Source organism: Aquarana catesbeiana, linkage group LG02, assembly GCF_042186555.1.
Source record: "Aquarana catesbeiana isolate 2022-GZ linkage group LG02, ASM4218655v1, whole genome shotgun sequence".
Lineage (NCBI taxonomy): Eukaryota > Metazoa > Chordata > Amphibia > Anura > Ranidae > Aquarana > Aquarana catesbeiana.
In genome coordinates, this window is record NC_133325.1 from 80081118 (window position 1) to 80094853 (window position 13736).

At 43.9% G+C, this 13736-nt stretch overlaps 1 protein-coding gene across 1 annotated transcript in view; it reads right to left on the reverse strand.

Moving 5' to 3' along the window:
* Window positions 1-437: 437 nt before the first annotated feature.
* LOC141126982 (matrix metalloproteinase-20-like) overlaps window positions 438-13736 on the reverse strand; it is a 128307-nt gene continuing 115008 nt past the window's right edge. The window contains exons 9-10 of the mRNA XM_073613078.1: window positions 6313-6416; window positions 438-1915 (exon numbers count right to left, since the gene is read on the reverse strand). Coding sequence (XP_073469179.1) covers window positions 1815-1915; window positions 6313-6416 — 205 coding nt within the window. The 3' untranslated portion in view covers window positions 438-1814. The remainder of the gene's footprint in view (window positions 1916-6312; window positions 6417-13736) is intronic.

The window sequence follows — 13736 nt, forward strand, 5'->3', positions numbered from 1 at the left end:
AAAACTAATAAGGGGACCGAAAGACCTCAAATACGAGGAACACCTGCAAGCACTAAATTTATTCTGCCTGGAAAAACAATGCTTGAGAGGAGATATGATAGCGATTTACAAATATCTCAATGGTGATCCCAGCATAGTAAAAAAACTATTCAGTCTCAAGGAGTGTAAAGAGGACACACAATGAGGTTGGAGAAATGGTTTGACCTTAAATTGCACAGGGTTTTTTTCACTGTCAGGGCAATAAGGATGTGGAACTCCCTTCCACAATTGGTGGTGGCAGTGGGGAGTATGGATATTTTTACGAAACTCTTGGATCTGCATCTTAAAGACAACAACATACAGGTATATGGGAAACAATTATAGACACTGACACACGTACACCTACACAGGTTGAACTGGATGGACTATTGTCTTTATTCAATCTTACCCACGATGTAACTATATATTCTCTATAATAATATTAATAATAATATAATAATAATAATGCAATGATAATATTTAGGTTCTTACATTAGGTAAACTGTGCTTAGTTCTCTTGCACTGTTGCAGTGTTTTGGTTTCATTTTCAAAATGGCTGAAATAAGGCCTTGCAATAGTGAACTATACATTTAAAAAACATACCATCCTGCCTGATTAATAAATAGTAGAGGGAACACAAACAGACTGATTTACAAGCATTGTGCATCCACAGCTGAATCCACTGCTTTTTGTATTTTACCTTCTTGCTGTTAGCAATCAAGCGTTATATGACAGTGGTTTGGACCATACTCAGAAAACCCATAAAACAATCTGAATTTTGAACCCAGTAAGATACAACGCCTACTTGAAGTTAATACTACTAAATGACAGTTTGCTATGTGATATTTGTTTTTCAGAAAAACTCAGCAAATAGTTTCATTTTAGACAATTTAATAAATGAACCGCTTCTCTTGTGCATCTTAAAGCTGCCAAAGTGGTTTTTATGGCATACGTGATTTCTGAAAGGTTAAAGAGGTTGCTTTAATACAACTATACTATCCATGTTGTGGTTTATAACATAGGACTAAAAGACAGACTATCACTCAGGTCGATTCAGTAGCTGCACAAAGTTCCCCAGTTATGTATAATTAACCTGCCACTCTCCTCTCTGCCTCCTGCTGCAGTATCCCCACCTGTCTAAGCTCTGGTGTATATTGATGTCAGAGTTTAGACAAGGGAGATGACATTATGGCACCACCCCAAGTGACAGTGTTTGGGCCAGGTTATTGGCCGCTTCTGCAGAGTTACAGATGTGCAGGTACCCGGGGAAGGAGCTGGACTCCATGCCTAGGGCGTGGGCTGTGTGTAATTTTGCCCTGAATGGGATAAGTAACCATTTCTCTTTAAAAATATTTTAATGGAAGGATGGTAAAAAATAAAATACAATATACAATTGAGAATTCAAAAGTGGAATACTAATGACATCCAATATTACCTAAATAAAAACATGCACATATTTGCAAAATGGAAGCAATTCGCACAATATTTAATTTTGATGTGTTACAGAAGTTGTGTGTTTTATCATCTGCTTTAGAATAAAGAGGACTGTAGGAATACTGATGGTCAGCAAAATATTGGCATCCACAATGGCACTGCTATATATTCTCAGTTAACAAGTTCTCAAAACTTTTACATATTTATTTTTTGTTTCATCCTGTAATGCGTTTCCTCCCATATATATATTGCATAGGCTACTGTGCCATGTATTTGGAAACAATTGGGTCTTGTTGACAGGTTTGTTTATGTTGATGACACTTTCACAAAACAATTTTCGTAATAACTCTTTTGGGTCTGACTCAACATCCAATCCAGGAGCTGGATTTCACAACATTGACCACATCTTCTTTCTCAATGTCATACTTGTATGCTTTTGGACCTGAGAAGAAGTAAATGTATCCTGCAAAAGGGGAGACCACAGTCATTAAACTAATGTTCACATTAAACAATTAAAAAACAAAAGAATGATAAGGGAAGTTTGGTTTTCCAATTGCAATGCATATTTTTATTGAAAGGTAAAGTTTAGGCATGGACTGTTTTAATAGTTACATTGGTCCAGCTTGGACCAATGTAAGTATGTACACTATATTACCAAAAGTATTGGGACACCTGCCTTTACACGCACATGAACTTTAATGGCATCCCAGGATTAGTCTGTAGGGTTCAATATTGAGTTGGCCCACCCTTTGCAGCTATAACAACTTCAACTCTTCTAGGAAGGCTGTCCACGAGGTTTAGGAGTGTGTCTATGGGAATGTTTGACCATTCTTCTAGAAACGCATTTGTGAGGACTAGAAGGCCTGTCTCCCAGTCTCTGCTCTAATTCATCCCAAAGGTATTCTATCGGGTTGTGGTCAGGACTCTGTGCAGGCTAGTCAAGTTCCTCCACCCCAAGCTCGCTCATCCATGTCTTTATGGACCTTGCTTTGTTCACTGGTCCAAATCAATGGACGACCGCCGAACAGTTAAGACTGTATGACACAGCGGGAGACCTTCAATCAATAAGCCGAGGGGAGCTTTTTCAGCATAAAAAATGTGCTGAAAAAGTCGGCTTATACACGAGTATATAAGGTACCTTAAAAACAATATATAATAATTATTTCTATATTACTTATAACCAGGGCCGGACTGGCCTACCAGGATACCGTGAAATTTCTCCTGCCCTGGGGCCGCTTTAAGCGGCAACTGCTGCGCTCTCCTCCCTCTTTCCTCCGGCGCTCATATGTCACGAGGCTGGGTCTGTGTGTGCAAAGTCCTGCCCCCCTAGACCGGCTCGTGTGATAGTCTTCTAGATGGAACACTGATTGAATCAGTGTTCCGCCTATCACACGAGCCGGTCTAGTTAGGGGGGGTGGGACCTTGCACACAGACCCAGCTCCTTGACATATGAGCGCCAGAGAACAAAGGGAGGGGAGCGCTGTGTGTTATCCAGAAAATTGTGAGGCTGACATTAGTGGGCACAGAGGCTGCAATTAGTGGGCACAGAGGCTGCAATTGGTGGGCACACAGGAGCTGCAATTGGTGGGCACACAGGGGCTGCAATTGGTGGGCACACAGGGGCTGCAATTGGTGGGCACAGTGAGGCTGCATTGGTGGGCACAGCAAAGCTGCATTGGTGGGCACAGCAAAGCTGCATTGGTGGGCACAGCAAGGCTTCATTGGTGGGCACACAGAGGCTGCATTGGTGGGCACAGTGAGGCTGCAATGATGGGCACAGTGAGGCTGCATTGGTGGGCACGTTGTGGCTGCATTGATGGGCACAGTGAGGCTGCATTAATGGGCACAGCGAGGCTGCAATTGGTGGGCACAGAGAGGCTGCAATTGGTAGGCACAGTGAGGCTGCATTAATGGGTACAGAGAAGCTGCATTGGTAGGCACAGTGAAGCTGCATTGGTGGGCACAGCGAGGCTGCATTTGTGGACGGAGTGAGGCTGCAAGGGAGGGCACAGTGAGGCTGCAATGATGGGCACAGTGAGGCTGCATTGGTGGGCACGGCGAGGCTGCATTGATGGGCACGGCAAGGCTGCATTGATGGGCACGACGAGGCTGCATTGATGGGCACAGGGAGGCTGCAATGATGGGCACAGTGAGGCTGCATTGATGGGTACCATAAAGCTGCATTTGATGGGCACAGTGAGGCTAAAATGATGGGCACAGTGAGGCTGAAATGATGGGCACAGTGAGGCTGCAATGATGGGCACAGTGAGGCTGCAATGATGGGCACAGTGAGGCTGCATTGATGGGCACAGTGAGGCTGAAATGATGGGCACAGTGAAGCTGCATTGATGGGCACAGTGAAGCTGCATTGATGGGCACAGTGAAGCTGCATTGATGGGCACTGATGAGACTGCATTGATCTTTTGTATCATGTCTGCAGTCTCTGACCATCTTTAGTATGATGTCCTCAGTCTAACTATCTCCTGTACCATGTCCACAGCCTCTGACACCTCCTGTATCATGCCCGCAGCCTCTGACCGTCTCTTGCATCATGCCCGCAGCCTCTGACCATCTCTTGTATCATGTTCTCAGTCTCTACCCATCTCTTGTATCCTGTCCTCAGTCTCTAGCCATCTCTTGTATCATGTCCTCAGTCTCTAGCCATCTCTTGTATTCTGTCCTCAGTCTCTAAACATCACTTGTATCATGTCCTCAGTCTCTAACCATCTCTTGTACCATGTCCGCAACCTATGACCATCTCTTGTCTTATATCATGTCTGCAGTCTCTGAGGGGGAGTCTGGAGAGGAGTTAAGAGTGGGAGTGCTGCCAGGATGGGGGTCATGGGAGAAGTCAGATGTGTGTGGACTGTGGAGAGGAGACTATAGTATAAAACCAGAGCCACCAACCTGGAGCCATCTAACTGAGCCCTGCACAGTGCACCTGAGAGGAGGTCAGTGACAGCGCCGCCAGGCAAGTCTGAGGGGGGGTCACTGATGTAAAGGTGAGTGAATACAATAATATAAGGGGGCACTGATATAAAGGTTTCCCCCTTATATCAGTAACCTCCCCCATTCTTTCTGCGGAAGGTGGTCTCTGAAACCAGAGTCCCCCCCCACATTCCTGGGGTGCCCCTTGATGATGGACCAATTTTAACACTTTTAACTGGAATTTGCCTTACATATATTTTATATATAAATACACTCTTTAAAATGCATGGTTTTCCCTTTCATGAACAAGGAAGTAATGACGTTATGATGGTTATGATGTTGGGCTGGTATAATAATGTTATGGGCTGGTATGACATTTTTTCCAGGGCTGGTTTTTATTCCCAGTCCGGCCCTACCTATAACCCCTAATAAGCCCTTGCCACCCAGGCCAATTCTGACACTTCTCTCCTACATGTAATAATCATAATTTTTTTTGCTAAAAAAATACTCAGAACCCCCAAATATTATATATATTGTTTTAGCAGACCCTCTATGGAATCAAATGATGGTCATTGCAACTTTTTATGTTACACAGTATTTGCGCAGCAATTTTTCAAACTCGCTTTTTTTTGGAAAAAAACTGTTTCGTGATTATATAAAAAAAAAAACCCACTAAAGATAACCCGATTATTTGTATAATTTGAAAGATGACGTTACGCCCAGTAAAAAGATACGTAACTTGTCACGCTTTAAAATTGTGTACACTAGTGGAATGGCACCAAACTTCAGTACTTAAAAATCTCCATAGGCAACGCTTAAAATTTTTTACAGATTACATGTTTAGAGTTACAGAGGAGGTCTAGTGCTAGAACTATTGCTCTCACTCTAACGATTGTGGCGTATGTAACCTGTGTGTATCTGGCTCTGATACTAGCCAGTGCCTCACCAGCCACTGACCTCACCGCACGTCCCTGGTCTGATGAGACCAAGATAAACTTATTTAGTTCCGATGGTGTCAAGCGTGTGTGGTGGCAACCAGGTGAGAAGTACAAAGACAAGTGTGTCTTGCCTACAGTCAAGCATAGTGGTGTGAGTGTCATGGTCTGGGGCTGCATGAGTACTGCCGGCATTGGGGAGCTACAGTTCATTCAGGGAACCATGAATGCCAATATGTACTCTGACATACTGAAACAGAGCATGATCCCCTCCCTTTGGAGACTGGGCCAGTATTTCAACATGATAATGACCACAAACACACCTCCAAGACGACCACTGCCTTGCTAAAGAAGCTGAGGGTAAAGGTGATGGACTGGCCAAGCATATTTCCAGACCTAAACCGTATTGAGCATCTGTGGGGCATCCTCAAATGGAAGGTGGAAGAGCACAATATCTCTAACATCCACCAGTTCCGTGATGTCGTCATGGAGGAGTGGAAGAGGACTCCAATGGCAACTTGTGAAGCTCTGATGAACTCTCTTCCCAAGGGGGTTAAGGCAGTGCTGGAAAATAATGGCGGCCACACAAAATATTGACACTTTGGGCCCAATTTGGACATTTTCACTTAGGGGTGTACTCACTTTTGTTGCCAGCAGTTTAGATGTTAATGGCTGTGTGTTGAGTTATTTTGAGGGGACAGCAAATTTACACTGTCATACAAGCTGTACAGTCACTACTTTACATTGTAGCAAAGTGTCATTTATTCAGTGCTGTCACATGAAAAGCAATAATTAAATATTTACAAAAATGTGAGGGGTGTACTCACCTTTGTGAGATACTGTATATATAAATGTTTTGCTTTCAGTTATACTTTAAGTGTAAAAAGTTTGATAAAGACTGGTGTAATTATCAAGTTGTGGTGGTTTTATTCTATTTTAAAAATAATCTTAATTCACTTAAAATAATTTACTTGAGTTATTTATTTGGGTCACTCACCATTTACTTCAACTGCTGCATCCACATTTCCCTCTACCCCAGAAAACTCATCATCAATGCTTTTTGGGTAATCTTTATCCATGACCCGGTTTGCTTCATCATAGCTGCAGAGGGAGAAATTGAATTATATAACTGAAAACATTCTGATTGTACTATTTTAATTTAAAGCTGAACTATGGGCAGAATCAAAAATGACAAAAAATTATGCAGTCTGTCAGTAGCATTAGTATGGCATTTTTTATTTTTTCCAGAGTCCCCTCTTTAACATAGTTTTATTACTTTTTGTTCCTGACAGTAGATTTGTTAATTTTCCATAAAATAGAGTGACCTCACATTTTGATTTGCCCTAAGATCCCACAGCTGCATTGTCACCTATTGGCTAGGGAAATGTTAGATTGAAATATATGGGCTTTAAATGGGAAACAAACACATTAATGCCAAACTCTAGCCAACTTTTGTTAAGTGGTTACTGCAATTGGTTTATCATGTTAGATCAGTTTTTTTTTACCTAAAAGAGAAGTTTGGGATTAAGAAAAAACAAACATTTGTACATAGATGGATGCAGCATTGATGCTGCATCTGTCCCCCGCCACCTCTACACAGAAAACCAAGCGATTAAAGACTGATAATTGCTCAGTGCTCAGTCTTTGTAGAGTAGAGAGCTAGTGACTAGAGCGCTGGCTTGTGGAGGGGGCAGGAGGCTCAAGCGCTGAGTGCAAGCTGCCGGTCAGGTCCTCCCTTATTACGAGTACCTGCAGGTCTCCAGTAACACCTGGACACAGGATTGGGGACTTCTCCCCACCTAAATCCCTTCAAAGTCTCTAAGCTCCAGACCCTGATCCAGGATTACAAAACCTGGAGAAAACTGAAACCCCAGTCTTCTCTGTTGGATCACCACACTCGGCATTAGTGCAAACCCCATGTCACGCTTCCCTATATTCACATAGTGGCAGGGCCTAGCACTTTCACAACAGACATTGGTTTGTTCCATATAATGGGATGCAAAAGCATCTAAAAGTTCCTTGTGGCAGTCTAAAAAGGTCAAATATTCAGTTACAATGTGATGTTCAAGTCAAGGTCACATCCAGTTGCCGAGTGGTCTGACCTTAACGCGTTTAATCTACTGACTTCCTCTAACCCTTCGAGGAAGTCAGTAGATGAAATGCATTAGGGTTTCCGCAAGCAGTTGTAAGTGATCTCACATTCCCCGCTGGAAGTGACGTACCGCTCGCAGCTAGCGAGGGGACTGGGTAAGACGCCTCTGGCGCACCATAGATAGGTAGATTGTAGACATGTGCGCCGTGTTTCGTTCTGTTTTGTATTAGAATTAATTCGTATTTCGTAATTCGTGTCCGAAATTTCATACGAAATACAAATTTTCATTAGGTTCGTTAACTTTTCCTAACAATTACGACTGTTCGTTATGATGAATTTATCATTATGAGGGGCTCCCACCATCCCTGTGCTGTGCTGACTTCCTGGGTTTTTAACTTTTAGGTTCGTTAACTTTTTGTAACAATTACGAATGTTCGTTATGATGAATTTATCATTATGAGGGCTCCTACCATCCCTGTGCTGTGCTGACTTCCTTGGTTTTTAACTTTTAAGTTCACTTTTCATAACAATTACGAATGTTCATTAGGAATATGGATCCGAAATTCGTAAACAAAATTTCATATTTTGTACAAAATTCGGAAGCATAGCAATTCATATTTCGGATCCTCCCGAATGTAAGAATTTACAGAAATTTGTACGAATTTTCGATACATACGAAACTAATCGCACATGTCTAGTAGATTGCGGGGACATCTGTGATACCATTGATGGGCTATTACATTACATGTTTAACAAAGTCCCAGGGCCCTGAAGCCCAATGGTGACCTCCAGCGTTAAGGACAGCTGACATCCTTTAGTGTAGAGTGGGATACAAGGCATGGTGGGTGTAATGCAAGATGAACAGGTGGGTGCCAGACACTATTTGAATGCAAAGAGATTTATTGTCTCTTAAACAGAACTGTGGGAGAGAGGTTTAGGGCCAGGACACCCTTAGGTAGATGTAATGTTAATTGGCAGACTCAGAGACTTCTATAGGTAGACAGCTATACAGGTGAAGGCCTCCAACCGGACACCATTTCTGAATAGGTAGGACCACTGTCTACTATGGCAACAATCTTGTAGCTGTTACTAACAGTAAAGGTATTCAACTTTCTGCAACACGAACAGTTCTCTTTACCCCACACTCACTCACTGTGGGTCTTCACTCAATGAGCATTCGACTTGGCATCTTCCCGGGACAGAGCGGATGCTTCATATATTATGCTGGAATATTTTGCTCATTTGTGAGTGTTATTATCAGGTACCAAAGTGCTGGAGGCCGATGAAGAGAGGGCTTTCCTTGCAGCTCAGTTCCAGACTCCCCTGGAGGTGAGACAGGAGGAGTCAGGCCCAAAGTCGCACAGGTCACCTGCAGAGTTGCTTGCAGAAAAGGCTCAGGAACACCGCTGATGTGCTGCGGGGCTGCTGCAGGCAGGTGGTGCCTGTGAGATGTAGTAGGTAACCAGGGTGACTGAGACAGGGGTAGTCGATGCAAGCAAAGGTTTGGTGCCAGGTGGATAGCAGAGGAGACAATGTTAGGTGGGAGCCGAGGTCAAGACAGGTAACAGGCCGAGGAGATCCGTTTAACAAGCCGAGGTCAAGGTCAGGAAGCAGATAGGAGACAGTTCTGGAACAAGCTGGGTCGGCAATCAAGAATCACAGGAAACAGGAAACACAGGAACGTCGGTAACAGCTGAGATCAAACAGCACTTCAGGCCCATGTGATGTGCTTCCGGAGGTGCTGGGTCCTAGAGCCCTTCTCGTGCTCTGACAGATACTGGGTCCTAGAGACCTCCTGCTATTGGTACCCTGACAGTTATCTATATTCTTTATACATTAAAGTACCTAACTTGCTACACTTAGAAGGCGCTGCTTTTTGTCCCCTTTTTATCACTCATTGACCTCCCAGTCTCTCTCACTAGACTTCAGATCCACTAGCTACTGGATCCCCTGAGCTCTTTCACTGTAGCACTCAGTATCTTCCTCAAGTGTAACCCCCGCTTCACTGCTGGGTCCCTGGCTTGGCACTCACAGATACTCCTCAAGCTTCTCCCCTGCTGATACGTTAGGTCCCTAGCTTGGTACTCCACAAGCGTCAACTCTGCTGTCCCGCTTGGTCCCTGACTTGGCACTTGCTGATGCTTTCCCACTTCTTCACCGCCCCCGGTTGGCGAGAAGTCTGCTCTGGTATTGGCCCCAGGTCACTTACTGTGATCTCTGGTAGCAAGGTGGATGGTCCTTTTGTGGCAACAGCTTCCCCTCAACCTCTGACCACGGCAGGTTGCCCGGCCGGAGGAACCGTTACTTCTGGTTGGACTACGAGTCCGCAGTCCCAACCCTGCACTACTTCTAGATAGGCTCTCAGCCTAGCAGCCAGATGTCCCCAGGATAGGAATTAGGGTTCTGGCCTAGCAGCCCAGGGCAATACAACACATGTCCACTCAGACAGCCGTCCAGGTGGCACAGAACCCTGATCACCTGACTCCACCCAAATAAATAGGCTCTACCAGCAGGCCAAGGGACCCAAGAAAATCCCTGCCCATTGGCCGAGACACCCCGCTCATTCCTAATCTGTCCTTGCAATGCCCTTGTCTTATCTAATGTCACTAGATACCCGGCCATCTAGTGACAGAAGAGAGAAATGCAGCATATCCAGAATTAGGGTGAAATCAATTGGCCTTCCATCATTTGGCCCTTAAAATCCCAACTACCACTTGGCAAATAAAATGAATAGCAACACTGCCTAAACATCAGGGTGCTACACATGTGGTTGTGAGTAAGATTTTATTGGCGTTGGAATAAATTTTGTTTTTTAGGGGAATTACACTATTATGCTATGTACACACGATCGAACATTCCGACAATGGATTTTTTTTCCATTCCCCGCGGAAGTGACGTATCACTCGTGGCTATTGAGGGACCTGGCGCTGCACACTGGTAGATTGCGGGGACATCTGTGATACCATTGATGGGCTGTTACATTACATGTGTTTGTGAGTAACATTTTATTGGAGTTGGAATAAATTTTGTTTTTTAGTGGCATTACACTTTCCTCTTTTTTGTGGAGAATCTTTACCTTGACAAAGCCTTGACATGAAGAACCATTTGCTTCAGCCTTTGCCAGAAGGTTATACAGGATGAGTTGTGGCAAAGTGAAGATTTTGTTAATACAAAAGCGATTGGTCAGTGTCAGTTAATTAGGGGAAGGTGTTTTCTTCAGCACTAGATGTTTAGGAGATTTTGCATTCTTATAACACTATAAGAGTAGTGTTGTGGAACCACTTGGTGATCGGATTGGTGATATGGACTTTTGAAGCACTGTTATGTGGACTGACTTTACATTTTATATTTTGTTATATGACTTTGTATGCAGGTTGATTATTATATATCATCAAAACCATTCACTAGCGCTGTCGTAAAGCTTGTTTATCATGTTAGATCAGGATCTCCAAACTTTTTAAACATAGGACCAGTTAACTGTCCTTCAGACTTTAGAGGGCCAGAATGTGGCCATCAGAAGTAGAAAATGTCTCAGCACCCATTGGAGTAACAATGCCCCGTCATTGGTGTTTATGGTAGGAATTGTGCCCCATTGTTGGTGTCTTTAGTAGGAATTGTGCCCCCTTCATTATTACCATTGAGAGGAATTGTGCTCCATGGTTGGTGTCATTGGGAGGAATTGTGCCTCATCGTTGGTGTCATTGGGAGGCATTGTGCCCCAACCTTGGTGTCATTGGGCCTTATTGTGTGTGTCATTGGGAGGAATTTTGCCCCTGTTGGTGTCAGTGAATAAAATAGTGCCCATAGGCTTCCGAGTCACAGTCTGGAGACTACTGTGTTAATCAATGATGATTTATGGAAGTCATTCATTTTTTAGGGTAGCAGCAGTGCACGATTAATTCACTGGTTTATGTAGTTTTTTTAATGTTTAATATGCTTTTCACATATATAATAAGGCACATTTTTTACATCACTCACGTTTTTTGACTAGAGGGTTTTTGGAACTCTGCTAGTGGTTTGACACCCCCCTGCTAGGTCAGGCCTAATACTCTGCAAACAGCTAGGGATGGGCCGAACGCCCCCCAGTTCGGTTCGCACCAGAACTTTTGAACATTGCGAAAGTTCGGAACCGAATAACAAACCCCATTGAAGTCTGTGGAGCTTGAGCGTAAAAAAATCAAAAGTGCCCAATTTGAAGGCTTATATGTAAGTAATTGGGCATACAATGGTTATAGGGGTCTGGGTACTGCCCTGGAGGACATGTATCAATGAAAAAAAAGTTTGTAAAAAACGTCATTTTTAAATGAGCAGTGATTTATGGATGCTTAAAGTGAAAGCATAAAAATTAAAAATTCCTTTAAATATAGTGCTTGGGGGGTCCTCTTAGTCTACCTGTAAAGTGGCACATCTGTACTGTGTAAAAAAGTGCTGCAGAAATATATGTATTTATAAAGCCAAAAAAAATTAAATTTTCCCTGCAAGCTTTCTTTATTTTGTAAGCAATGGCTTGTGGAGCCAGTCTGTATGATGAGGCCACAATGTAGTGCACTGGGAACAATATTAGAGATTTTTTGGATAAATCCTGGTGTCTCTTCCATAGACTTTGGATAGAATTAACAGGTGCGGAAAAATTGGTCTTTGGGTGTCGTTGGTGCCTTCCCACCGTAACCTTATAGAGGTACTCTTAATGAAAGCAAGAATTGGCCTTGATGTCAAAAATTAAAATGATATGCACCTCTCAAACAGGTGTGGAAAAATTGGTCTTTGGGTGACCTTGGTGCCTTCACACTGTAATCCTATAGAGGTACTCTTGATGAAAGCAAGAATTGGCCTCGCTGTCAAAAATTTAAATTATATGCACCTGTCAACGCCCACAACGCTAGGCAGCCTAGAAGTCCTGCAGAGATTCTACAGCCTAAAAACACTTTATCAGTGACATCGACACCAGGGGCTTCATAGCTGCTGGTAATCCATGACTGATTAATTTTGATAAATATCAGATGGTCGACTGAGTTTGTGGACAGACGCGTTCTATTATCAGTAACAAAACCTCCAGCAGCACTGAATGCCTGTTCGGAAAGCACGCTGCATGCAGGGCAGCTCAATTGCATACTGGGCAAGTTCGGGCCAGTGGTCTATTCTCATGACCCAGTAAACCAGTGGATCGTCGACTGGAAAGCTCTCCATCTCTGTTTTCGGCTCTAGATAATCATCCACCGTGTGATGCAGATGCTGCCGATGTAGAAGCTGACAGCCCTGGGTGGTGAGGATTAACAAAATTGTGAAATGCATGACGTAGGCGGCTGTCTTCTCCTCTCTTGACCAACAGAAGCCTCAAAACTACGTTTTTTTTACTGTAACCTACCAGAGTCGAGAAAAGCATTAGATAAACTCCTCTTTAGGATTCCTCAAGAGATTTCATCTTCTGCACTGTCTGTGGGGACGGGATGAGTTCTCAGACTTTCCCCTTGTAACGGTGATCAAGGAGGGTTGCTAGCCAGTAGTGATCCTTCTCCTTTATGGCACGTATTCTTGGGTCTTTTCGCAGGCTTTGAAACATGAGGGAGCCCATACACCGCACATTTGCATAGGCATGAGAAGCAGACTCCTCGGGGTCACTAAGGATTATAGTATCTGGAACTGCCACCTCCCAGACACGTACTACTCCCAAGGGTTCTGTGGATGGAAAGTCATCTCTTACTGTTTGATGTATGAATTCCTCTGCTTCAATGCCTCCAAAACTGCCAGAATCCTCGTCCCTCTCTACTTGTGTGTTCTGTGGCATAAGAACAATGGTGTCTGCATAAAGTGGGCCTTGAGAGGAGAGGAAAGGAAGTCCTCCTCTTCCTTCCGCTGCTCTGCCTCAAGTGCCCTGTCCATAATGCCACGCAAAGTGTGCTCCAGCAGGAAAACAACAAGAATTGTGTCACTGATGCATGCATTGTCACGGCTTACCAGCCTTGTGGCCTCCTCAAATGGTGATGGTACAGTGCATGTATGAGCAGCCATTGGCGTGGGGAAAAAAGCCAAGCCTGACGTTGTACCATACTCACACAGGTACTCATTGACGGCTCTCTGCTACATGTGCAGCTGCTGTAGCATTGCCAAAGTCGAGTTCAATGTCACAAATCAAGCAGTTTACAGGCAGGTGGAACTCCCGCTGAATTTCGGCCAACCAAGCACTGGCTGTGTATGACCGCCTGAAATGGCTACAGACTCTTCAGGCCTGCTTTAGCAGATCTTCCAACACCGGGCACCAATTTAGGAAATGCTGCACCACCAAATTGAGGACATGTGCCAAGCATGGCACATGTGTCAACTTTCACTGT